Here is a 13,120-nt window from a genome sequence, read left to right on the forward strand (position 1 = left end):
AGCCCTCCTTTTTTTTTTTTTTTCAGTTATAGATGAAAACACTACTTTATTTTATTTATTTTTATGTGATGTGGAGAATTGAACATAGTGTCTCACACATGCTAAGCAAGTACTCTACCACTGAGCCACAACCCCAGTCCCACTTTCTATTTTGAGACAGGTTCTCACCAAGCTACCCAGGCTGGTCTCAAACTTGTGATCCTTCTGCCTCTACCTCTCCTGAGTAACTGGAGTTACAGGTGTGTGCCATCATGCCTGTAGATTTCACTATACAATCTTGAAAACCACAGTGATTTTTAGGAACATATTACATTATAGCAGAAAAGATTGTATGTCCAATTGTTAATTTTAAAAAGTAGAAACTGCAAATAATTATATATAGTATAACACAATTTTTGTTAAAAGAATGTATTTTAGGGTTGAGGGTATAGCTCAGTGGTAAAGCACTTGCCTAGCATGTACAAGGCCCTGAGTTCTATCACCACCACTGCAAAATATATGTGTGTGTGTATTTAATGTTTCTGCAGGTATGTGTATATATACACATGCATAAATGCTTTAAAAATGGTCTGGAAACCTGGGGACAATGAGGCATGCCTGTAATTCCAGAAATTCAGGAGGCTGAGGAAGGAAGTTCACAAGTCCAAGGCCAGCTTCAGCAGCTTAGAGATACCAAAAGCAACTTAGCAAGACCCTGTCTCAAAATAAAAAAAATGAATAAAAAAAGACTGAGGATATAGGTAAAGCATCCCTAGGTTCAATTCCTAGTGCCAAAAAAAAAAGGGTCTGGGAGGACTTCTATCAAATATTTTACAGTGTTGTCTCTGAAGGTAGAAAGATAAACTTTCACTTTAAATCTTAAACATTTCTGTGTGATTTGTATAATAATCACTCTTCTTAAATTTTTGATACTAGGGATGCTTTACTACTAAATGACATATCCAGCCCTTTTAATTTTTTATTTTGAGCAAGGTCTTGCTAAGCTGCTGAGGCTAGCCTCCAACTTACCATCCTTCTGCCAAAGCCACTCAAACTGTTAGGATTACAGGCATGTGCCACCATGCCCAGCTCTGTCCAGTATTTTCAGTATTAGAACAAAAGAAAAAAGTTTTGTTTTTTTTTTCCCTTGTGTCCTGGGAACTGAACAGTGGAGCACTCTACCACTTATTACATTTGATTACTTTTGCAATTTAAAAAATTCCCTTTAAAGACAAACATATTTGTCCTGGGATTTTCATGGGGTGAGGCAGGAAGATCACAAATTCAAAGTCAATTTTAGCAACTTAGTGAAACACTTAGCTACTAAGCAGACCTTATTTCAAAATAAAAAGGGCTGGAGATGACACTCAGTGGTAAATCATCCCTGGAGTTCAATCCCTGGTACCAAAAGCATAAGTAAATACAAATACTGGGAATAAAAATGGTATTGGTCATTATACAAATCCAATTATACTATCACCCAGCCTAAAATGCTCAATATTTGAAATCCAAATGTCTCACTATTTCTGAAAGAATCTAACCCTTATGACCTTCTCTTCATTGTCTTCCTCTCATTTGTATACTCAAGATTTATTTAGAATCTCCTGTATGCACACACTGGGGATAAAGAAAAGAACAAAGTACTTTCAAAGTACTCTCATAAAGCCTTCAATCTAGCAAGAGAAAGATGTTAAGTAACAGCAGCAACAAAATGACACCTAAAATTACTTAAGTAGAAATGGGAATCATAAAGGAGAATTAGCCAGTCTTGGGGCTCAGGAAAATCTTCTCTGAAAAAGGCATATTTAGGCTCAGACCTGAAAGATAAATGAGAATAGGACTGAGAAAGGCAGAAGAAATAGTAAGAAGAAATGGACTGTTTGGGAAGAGAGAATATATAATAGGCAGGGGTTAGAGAAGAGCTTAGACCTTTCAAGGAAGAGGTCAGAGGAGAACTGGAACAAAGGAAAGAAGAAAGGTATAAGAAGTAGTATGGGCCAGCTAAGCAACCTAGTGAGACTCTGTCTCAAAATAAAAAATAAAAAGAGGGGCTGGGGTTGTGGCTCAGCAGTAGAGCACTTGTCTCACACATGCGAGACCCTGGGTTCGATCCTTAGCACCACACAAAAATAAATAAGTGAAATAAACGTACTGTGTCCAACTACAACGAAAAATTTTTAAAAATACAGTAAAAAAATAGGGGCTGGGGTTGTGGCTCAGTGGTAGAGTGCTCGCCTAGCATGCATGGGGCACCAGGTTCGATCCTCAGCACCACAATAAAAATAAATAAATAAAGGCACCATGTCCATCTAAAACTAAAAAAAAACAATAATTTTTTAAAAAAATGGCTGGGGATGTGATACAGTGGTAAAGCACCCCTGGGTTAAATTCCCAGTACCAAAAAAACCTAGTAGTAGTAGTAGTAGTAGTAGAAGTAGTAGTATGGGCCAGATCATGTGGGGTCCAGTAGACTATCAAGGATTTTTGAACCTAATTCTAAAAACAAATAGAAAGAACTAAAGACTTTAAATAGGAAAGTAACATGATCAGAATTATGCATCTGGAAGCTCATTTGGATTACTTCTAAAAAGAAAGACCTGAGAAGAACTAGGAACAAATGGGGAAAGACCATGAGGAACTCCTTTTAATAGTATGTAGATTACTGAAATGATAACTTGGAGGACTAGGTGATGGCAATGAGAATGGAGAGAAATAGATGGCTTAAGGTTAGGTTTAAGAGTAGATTCAGGGCCAGGTGCAGTGGAGCACACTAGTAATCCCAGTAGCTCGGGAGTCAGAGGCAGGAGGATTGGGAGTTCAAAGCCAGCCTCAGAAATTTAGTGAGGTGCTGGCAACTTAGTGAGACCCTGTCTTTCATAAAATACAAAATAGGGCTGGGGATGTGGCTCAGTGGCTGAGTGCCCCTCAGTTCAATCCCTGGTATCCCCGCCCAAAAAAAAGAGTGGATTCAGGGCTGGGGAAATAGCTCAGTTGGTAGAGTACTTCCCTTGCACATACAAGGCCCTGGGTTCAATCCTCAGCACCACCATCAAAAAAAAAAAAAAAAAAAAGTAGATTCAATAGCACTTGGTATTGACTCAGTGTGGGAATGCAGGGGAAAAAAAGGGTAAAGGATGACTCAAGTATCTAGCAAGAGCACACGTCACATCTTATTCTCCAGCTGTACTGAATTACTTGCAGTTCCCTAAGCCTTTATACTTCTCTCATAAGTACAGAAGCACCCTTACATCACCTTTTAGCTGCAAAATGCTGCCTCATCCTAGCCTTCACCAAGCATGCCCAGACCAGATGCTCCAGCTGTATGCTCCCATAGTCTCCCCTCACCCCATGCTTGCCTTCATTACAGCACTTAACACACTATGCTGTGATCACATACAGTCATGTATCACTTAACTATAGGCCTACATTCACTTTCAGAAATGTACCATTAGGTAATCTCATCACTGTGTGAGCATCACAGAGTATACTCACAAAACTAAGACAAATACAATATAATTTTATGGGACACTATCGTATATGTGGTTTGTCACTGATGAAAATGTTGTTATATAGCACATGACTGTATTTATCATTTTATCTTCCCTATGGGACCAAATGCTCCTGAGTTTAAAGATCATTTTTGGTTGTTTTAATCTCTATAATGCCAATGTCTACTTCTCATCAATCTGTATGTCACAGGGACAGAAAAAGCAAACTGAGTTCTTGGGATCTACTACAAGAAAGAAAGAAAGCTGGAACCTGACCAGGGCTTTAAAAAACAGATAAAAACGGCACTGTGGTTATCTTAATGGATAAAAGAAGAGCTAAAACTACAGGTTTTTTTTCTTCTCAATGCTGGGGATCAAACCCAGGTGTCACACATGCTAGGCAACCACTCTTACCACTGAGCTATAACCCCAGCCCCAAAACTGCAGAATTCTTCCTCAAGTGCTAGTAGCTTAGAAATAAAAACACAAACTCACAGATGTAAATTTTAAAAAATTAAGGGAAATAGTTCTCCTAGGGTAAAAAAAAATATATAAATAGTGTCAGGTGGTGTTATATACACCTGGAAAACTAGCAACTCAGGAGGCTAAGAGAGGAAGATCACAAGTTTGAGGCCAGCCTCAGCAATTTACAAGGTCCTGTCTCAAAATAGAAAGGGTCAGGAATGTTCAGTGCCCCTGGGTTTAATCCCTCGTAAGGTTTGGATGTGAGGTGTCCCCCCAAAAGCTCATGTGTGAAACAATACAAGAAGGTTTAGAAGAGAAACGATTGGGTTATGAGCCTTAACCCAATCAGTGAATTAATCCCTGATGGGATTAATTGAGTGGTGACTGAAGGTGATTAGGGTGTAGGTGAAGGAGGTGGGTCAATGGGGGTGTGTGCCTTTGGGTATATATTTTTATCTGGTGAGTAGAGTCTCTGCTTCCTGATCATCATGTGAATTGCTTCCTTCCACCACACTAATCCACCATGAAGTTCTGCCTCACCTCCAGCCCTAAAAAATGAACCCAGCTGTGTATGGACTGAGGCCTCTGAAACCGTGAGCCGCCATATAAAATCTTCCTCCTCTAAAATTGCTCTTGTTGAGTCTAAAACAATCCCTAATTTCTGTCTCTCGCATTTACAATGTTTTTACTATAAAAAAGTAAAATGATTAATAAAATCTATGGGTCTAATGAAAGCTCACATGCTGAAAATGCCTTCTCTGAAATCAACATAATAAAAATAAACTCATTTAAACTTTTTTTTTTTTTTTTGTAGTACTAGGGATCAAACCCAGGGTCTTGAGTATGCTAGACATGTGCTCTACCAGTGAGCTACAGCCCCAGCCTTTATGACATTACTTAAAAGTAAATAATATCTTATGAAAAAGAGAATGCTAGAAAAGATTAGTTATAGGCTGTGGTTGTAGTTCAATGGTAGAAAGCTTCCCTGGCATGTATGAGGCACTGGGTTTGATCCTCAGCACCACATAAAAATAAATAAAATAAAGATATTGTGTCCATTTACAACTGAAAAAAAATGTAATAAAAAAAAGAAAATTAAAAGATTAGTTACATTCTTTTAAGAAGCATTCCCAATCTAAGGGCCAACATCAAAGACAGACACAAAAGGCTTTCTCAAATTGTCCTTTGGTACTTTCATTTTTTAAAAAGTTGGATAGCGTAGCTAACTCAACAAAACAAGTTATCTCTTACCCAAAAGGCTGCCAGTTTGAGGCAGTACTATCTAAACTAGGAGAGGGAAGCAGTAAGAGATTCTACCACAGCAGCAACTCCAACATGCTTCTATAACACATGAATACGGGGCTCCAAGCATACTGTAGTACATAGGAAGTGGTAGTTTAATTTATAAGTAATGACCGCTTTCCAAGTCATTCACAAAATAGCTAAAAACTAAGAAGGATAAAGGAAGACAAACAGGGATTTTAAATTAAACTCCAAAGGGGGCTGAGGATAAAGCTCAGTTGGTAGAGTGCTTGCCTTGCATGCACAAGGCCCTGGGTTCGATCTCCAGCACCAAACAAACAAACAAAAAAACATAAAAACAAATTAAACCCCAAAGGAGTTAGGCACAGTGGTACACATCTGTAATCCTGGCATCTTGGGCGGCTAAGGCCAGAGTATGGAAAGTTTGAGGTAGGCCTCAGCAATTTAGCAAGACCCTCTCTCCAAATAAAAAGAAAAAAAAAAAAGGGTTGGAAATATAGCTCAGTGGTAGAGAACCCCTGGGCTCGATCTCCAGTACCCTCAACACAAACACCCAAAAAATATCCAAAGGAAAAAACCTTCCTATCCCACCACTTTTGACTCATTCGTAGAAAAACATGCCTCCAACTTCAAAGAGAAAATAAAAAACAAAAGGCCCTCTCTTATCTTTCTCCCACAATGCCCACAAATTTACCTGCATCCCTAGATTAATCCCAAATTCATCCTTTCCCTCAAGCATAAGAAAGCAGGATCTCTTGCCCTCTGTCAAGCTAATCTCTTCACCTGTGCTCTAGATCTTATTCCCTTCCAATCCTATGCAAGGTCTTCTTTCTCATATCTTCAACTTATTTTTCATTCTATGTTCTTTAATTCTAATAACAAGTCAACTCTCATGGTTTCACTATCATCTACAAAAAGAAACGTTCAAAAATCTTCATCTCTGGCTTAATCAGCTCTCAATTTCAGATACCTGTTAGCTTCTGAATATCTCTACTGCAGTGTCCACAGGAATGATAAAAAACAGGTCTAAAATTAAAATTAAACTCATCATCTTTCTACTAAGACCTATCTCAGGGAATGAACCATCATCTATCTAGTTTCCAAACTACAAACCTAGTGTTATTCTTTTTTTTTTTTTTTAGGGGGGGCGGTTACTAGGGATTGAATTCAGGGGCACTTGATCACTGAGCCATATCCTCAGCCTTATTCTGTATTTTATTTAGATACACGTTCTCACTGATTGCTTAGTGCCTTGCCATTGCTGAGGCTGGCTTTGAATTCATAATCCTTCTGTCTCAGCCTCCCAAACCACGAGAATTACAGGAATGTGCCACATCGCATGGCTAGTGTTATTCTTAACTCTTCTCTCCCTGATCTCTCCAAGTCCAATCAGGTTCTTTAGATTCTACCTTATTAATATATTTGTTCAATTCTTACATCTGTTCACTTTTCTCCATCTCCAAAGCCATTTCTTGCTTCAAGTCCTTTTCACATCTCCCTTGGATTAATCTCAAGGCACAATGAACCAGGTTACACTTTTCCAAATCCAGTGCTCTCTCTTCCTAACTTCAGGTCTTTGCAAATGCTATTTCCTTTGCTCTGCCTGTTCACTCTTCTGTGTTCTTCACTAGAATGCTCACTTTGAGAGCAAGGGAAGAACTTATTCACTGCATCTTTAATGCCCGGCACACTGCAAGTATTTAATAATTATTTATTGAAAAAAAGAAACCTTCTATACAAGCCTGTGATTTCCTAATGTCATTTCTCCTGGCTTTGAGAAAACCAAAACCCAGCCCAAGAGTTATAAGAATAGGACAGATCAGCCTAAAAGGCTGATGACAAACTAGACTAACCAACATACCCATGCTGCTTCAGTTAATTTTCTAAATGTAAAGTCAAGCAAGAGAGAAAAAAAATTAAATACAAAATCAGCTCAGTACAATGGCACATGCCTATAATTCCATGTACTTGGGAGGCTGAGAAAGGAGGAGTGGAAGTTCAAGGCCAATTCGGGCAACTTACCAACCTGTTCTAAAAATAAAAAATAAAAAGTGCTGAGGGAATAGCTCCATAGCAGAATTCCCCTGGGTTCAAACCCCATTACCAAAAGAAAAGGTACAAACTCCCAAAGAATCTTAACATGACATCAGTGATGCACAACTGAAAGCAATGAAGTTCTAATCCTACGTTTACTAAATTCTACAGTGCCACATAGTGGTGAGAGAAGAAAGCAGTAAAGCTAAAAGACCTGTAAATGGGAAGGAAGTAGACATAAGGGAGCCTCAAGTGATTGGTGTACCCCGCAAAGAGTGGGAATCATCTATAGAATGATTCATAGTTATATGAGCTGCCTGACTTGGCCCCACCCCAGTGCACCCCACTCCATGCTGTGCCGCCCCACCCAGCACTGCCCTGGGGTTTAACAGAGCTAGTTTTGCTTACTGCATCATTCTTACTTACATCACTGGGACTCAGGCTGCCCAGCCCATTCTCCTGCTCAGAATCCTTCCCAGACTCAGTGCCCTGAGAGGACCTGGGATGGGATGGATGAATCCAGATCTCCAGGCGAGTGGTGTCATCTCCAACATGCCGGAAAGTAGATTTCTTTCCTTTTCGCCATTGATCAGGGCTCAGTTCAAATTCTTCGTGTTGCTTCTTTTCCATCTGTTCTGCCTGTAGGGCAGACAGACACACCAAGCTCAGACTCTCCTGGAACTCATCTACTAAGAGCACAGCCCTCACCTATATTTGTTGCCTAAAAACTATAAAAAAGTAAAGAGTATAATACAATATCAAAGTAGCAGAGTATCATCTGCTTTGTCGCAGAAGTTTAAATTCTATGAACTCAACGCTTTGGAACACGTACACCACCCAAGGGCCCCTGATAGCTTTGACTCTGTGCAGCGGCTGACTGAATACCACCAGCACAGCCTGATGCAACCACTTGAGGACATTACTAGTCATTCCCCTGAGAATGGAGAGACACAAAGGGAAATGCATTTTCCTAGGAACGAATGATTCTCTACATCTCCACTTACCTTTCGTTTGGTCTCTTCAAACAAGCTCATAAGACTCTCCTTGGCAGTCAGGATAGGGTTGCTGGCAGCTAAACTGCGCATGTAGTAATACACAGCATCAAGCTTCCTCCTCTGCACAAAGAGGCCAGAGACACTCAGTCACCCAATATTCTTCCCAATGCCAACACAACACACCAACCTAGGAAACTTTACAATCTCTCTCAGCATGTCCCCCAAGCTATCAGGAATTCTAGAAAATCAGAATGCTATCCATGGGAGATACATAATGCTATCCACGGCAATTACACAGGGGTCTCTTCTTGCACAATACAGAACAATATCTTACAGGCAGAGGACCTCCAAGAACCAAGTACTCATATGAGAGAGAAAAGAACAAAAAAAAAGTTGGGCACAGTGACACACACCTATAATCATAGCCACTTGAGCAGCTGAGGTCCTTAGCAACTTATCAACATCATATCTCAAAGTGAATATTAAAAAAAGAGTGCTCGCTTAGCATGCATGAGTCACTAGGTTCGATACTCAGCATAAAATAAAGATATTGTGTCCACGTATAACTAAAAAATAAATACTTAAAAAAAAAGACTGGGGATATAGCTCAGTGGTAAAATACACCTGGGTTCAGTCCCCACTCAGACAGAAAGAAAGATAGAATGTCTGTCTTAAAATATGAACATCAATTTTATTTTGTTCTTAGAGAAAAAATGTTCAGGTCTGGGGTTGTGACTCAGAGGCAGAGTGCTCACCTAGCACGTGTGAGGCCCTGGGTTCGATCCTCAGCACCAATAAAAATAAAATAAAGGTATTGTGTCCAACTACAACTAAAAAATATTAAAAAAAAAAAAAAAGAATGTTCAATTCACTTTAAATTTCCTACTGTCACCAGAGTAAGTATGGTCTAATGAAATTAAGGGCCAGACAAACCTGAGTTCAACTGACTCATCAGGAGTTGATTTAGAGATTTTGGAAAAGTTACATAATAATCTTCCTGAACTCCCATATCCTCACCTTTAAAATGGGAATAATACCACCCACAGAGCAGTATCCTCAGGTTTAGACAGTATCTGTGATGTGCTGATCACGTGACTTACATTTAGCTGTAATTAATGATGCTGTCATTGTTATAATTTTTTAAATAAACAATTGGGTAAATATTTTATGAATATTATTCAATGAATTCAGCAAATAAACACTCCGAGACCACTTTAAAAGCAATTAATATAGAAAAGTAAAGGAAGCTGGGCATGGTGGCACACACACAGTCTAAAGGAAGAGAACTGCCTGAACAATATAGCAAAGACCCCATCTTGAAAGGTCAGGGGAGCTGGAGATGTAGGCCAAGTGGTAGAATGCTTGCCTGGAAAGCACAAGGCCCTGGGTTCAATCCCTAGCACCTCAAATAAATAAATAAAATTTAAAAGGTGGAGGGGGCCAGTAGTTGCTGGAGAGCTAGGGGTATAGCTCGGTGGTAAAGAACTTCTCTAGCATGTACAAGGTACATGGCAACATGGAAGAAAGAGAGGAGGGGAGAGAAGGAAAAAGGATCATAAAGAAGGAAAAACACCAAAAATCACCGAAACAAAGGGGAAGGATATTCAAAAGGTTTTACTCTATTACTTCATATATAGTTTCAATATTTTCTGTTACCATTCTTTAAAACTCTCATCTGTATTCATCCAGCATGTTTAAAGGTGTACTTATTTCTAAGGTCAACCACCTGAGTCTGAATCTAGTCCTATCACTTATTAGGTATTTATTAATCAAGTTCCAGAGAGGTTTCCTTATTTGTAAACTGGAGATATTTACACAAATATGGCTTCTAGAAAGATTACCTTTTCATAATATATAGAGTTTAACAGACTATCTGGCCCACCATTGTAGCTATTTTTAATATTATTCCAATTCATACTAATCTCTACTTATACCACTCACTTGATTTCAAACTGTATTTTATCTATTATGTTTTTTCATATTCAAACATTTCTGAAATTGTGATATAACTTACAATCAATATCTACCATTATGTGTTATTTTAATTTGCAACATTTTTCTTAGTGGAACACCAAATAATGGAACATCTAACAATCAATTACATATTTTACCAAGTCTAATTTGTATTACTGTCTATACACCTCACCTGTCTTCTCAACAAAGCTTTTTTCAGAGCAAAACCCAAATCATATATTTTACCACTCACATCATTTCACAAAGTTCTGTACATAGCATATTCTCAATAAATACCCAATTCACTAAATGACTGACAGGAGATTACAGAAAAGTTTTGGGGAAATGTTAATAGACAACTAAGATGAGAGGAGACAAAAGAAGAGAAACAGAAAAAGAACTTGAAAGGCAAGCTAATCTAGAACAGAGGGCTATCAAAGAAAAAAATATCAGTTTAATTAGAATGTCAAAAAGCCATTGAGGGAATTCAGCAAAGCTGTTGTAAGATCACACACAAAATCTAATATGCTATCACAATGAATAATCTGAAAAGGAAATTAAGAAAATAATTCCTTTTTCAATAGCATAAGGAAAAAATAACATAATTAGGATTTGGGGACATTGCTCAAGGATAGGGCATTTGCCTCCCATGTGAGAAGCCCTGGGTATGATTCGCAGTCCCAGCTACTTGGGAGGATTGAGGAGACAGAAAAACTTGAATCCAGGAGTTTCAGGTCAGCCTGAGAAACATACTGAGACCCTATCTCAACAATAAAATTCAACATTATGAAAATGCAAATCAAAACCACAATTCAATATCACTTCACACCTATTTGAACAACTACTATCAGAAAATAAGCCAGGTGCAGTGGCAAACACCTGTAATCCCAGCAGCTGGGGAGGCTGAGACAGGAAGATTGCAAGTTCAAAGCCAGCCTCAGCAAAAGCAAGGCACTAAGCAACTCAGTGAGAACCTGTCTTTAAATAAAATACAAAACAGGGCTGAGGATGTGGCTCAGTAGTCAAGTGCCCCTGAGTTCAATCCCCAATACTCCCCCCACAAAAAAAAAAAAAAAGAAAATAGGGCTAGGGTTGTGGCTCAGCGGTACAGTACTTGCCTAGCATGTGTGAGGCAGTGGGTTTGATTCCAGTACCACATACATAAATAAATTAAATAAAAAAATAGAAAATAATTAAGTGTTGGAAAACCAGAGAAACTGGAACTCTTGTGCACTGTTGGTAGGAATTTCAAATGGTGCAACTGTTTTAAGAAACCACATAATTATTTCTTTAAAAATTGAAAATAGCGGGGCTGGAGTTATGGCTCACTGGTAAGAGCACTTGCCTAACGTGTGAGGCCTTGGGTTTGATTCTCAGCACTACATATATAAACAAATGAATAAAATAAAGGTCCATAACATCTAAAAAAATTTTTTTAAAATTGAAACCAGCTAGGCACAGTGGCACATTGCCTATAATCCAAATGGCTTAGGAGGCTAAGGCAGGAGAATGGAAAATTCAAAGCCAGCCTCAGCAACTTATCAAGGGTCTAAGCAACTTAGTGAGACCCTGTCTCAAAAATAAATCTTAAAAATGGGCTGGAGATGTGGCCCAGTGGTTAAGCAACCCCAGTACCAAAAAAAAAAAAAAAAAAAGAAAGAAAGACCTGGACATGGTGGCACATGCCTGTAATCCCAGAGACCCAGGAGGCTGAGGCAAGAGACTCACAAGTTCAAGGCCAACCTGGGCTACAGAGCTAGATACTGTTTCAAAATAAAAATACATAGGAGTACTAATGTAGCTCAGTAATAAACACCCCTGGGTTCAATCCTCAGTAACCCCCCCCCAAAAAATTAAATATGACCATATAATCTAGTAATTCTAATCCTAGAACCATACCCAAAATAACTAAAAGCAGGGTCTCAAAGAGAAATTTGTACACCCATGTCAATCAGAGCATTATTCACCGTAGCCAAAATGTAGAGACGCAACCCAAATGTTTAATGACAGAGAATGAATATAGAGTAATCCATTCCAGAAATAACTAACTCATAAATTTTAAATTACATGTCATGTAAATAGCAAATCTCTTTTTAGTATACATGTTGTTGCAATTATTCTACTTTATCATTTGTTAAAGCTGTTAATTTCTTAGTGTGAGTTACAATTAAACTTTTAATATAGGTATCTATGTGTAGGAAAAAAAAAACATGGTACATACATCTAAGGGTTCAGTACAGTCTGCAGTTTCAGCATCCACTGAAGATCTAGGAACATATCCCTCAAGGATAACAGAGGGTACTACTGTACAAAATGTGGTATTTACATACAAAGGAATACTCCTCAGTTTAAAAAGGAGGAAATTCTGACATGTTACAACATGGATGAACCTTGAGAACTTTTGCTAAGTTCAGTAAGTTAATTACAAGAAGACATATACTGTATGAGTCCACTTATACAAGGTATCTACAATAGAAAAACTCAGAAAATAGGAAGCTGGTTGCTAGGGGATGGGATGTGGGAGGATGAGGAGATGTTGTTTAACAGATATATACAGTTGTGGTTTTGCAAGATGAAGAGAGTTCTAGAGACTGGTGGCACAAAAATATGAATGTACTTGACACTACTGAAGTACTACATTTCAAAAGGGGATAGAGCTCAGTGGTACAATGCTTGCTAGTATGTGTGAGATCCTGGGTTGACCCCCAGCACCACAAAAATAAATAGATAGATAGATAGATAGATAGATAGATAGATAGAGGTAAGAGCCAGGATACAGCTCAGAGGTTGAGTGTTTGCCTCATAAATGGGAGGCCTTGAGTTCAATTCCTAGCACCTGATACAAATAAACAACAAAAACAAAAAGGATAGAAAAGGGCAAGACAAATAATTTTTTTGTTATGTGTATTTTACCACTACTAAAAAAATTTTTCTTAAATTATT

General features: G+C 38.4%; 1 protein-coding gene across 4 annotated transcripts in view; it reads right to left on the reverse strand.

Annotated features, from left to right (window-relative positions):
* Smg6 (SMG6 nonsense mediated mRNA decay factor) overlaps positions 1-13,120 on the reverse strand; it is a 228,841-nt gene that overhangs the window by 197,162 nt on the left and 18,559 nt on the right. For all 4 annotated transcript variants that reach the window (XM_046446944.2, XM_058580081.1, XM_046446945.2 and 1 more), the window contains exons 7-8: positions 8,234-8,344; positions 7,656-7,868 (exon numbers count right to left, since the gene is read on the reverse strand). In XM_046446944.2, coding sequence (XP_046302900.1) covers positions 7,656-7,868; positions 8,234-8,344 — 324 coding nt within the window. The remainder of the gene's footprint in view (positions 1-7,655; positions 7,869-8,233; positions 8,345-13,120) is intronic.

Source organism: Marmota monax, unplaced genomic scaffold, assembly GCF_021218885.2.
Source record: "Marmota monax isolate L192 unplaced genomic scaffold, Marmota_monax_Labrador192_F-V1.1 WCK01_AAM20220418_F8-fsc00138, whole genome shotgun sequence".
NCBI classification, from domain to species: domain Eukaryota; kingdom Metazoa; phylum Chordata; class Mammalia; order Rodentia; family Sciuridae; genus Marmota; species Marmota monax.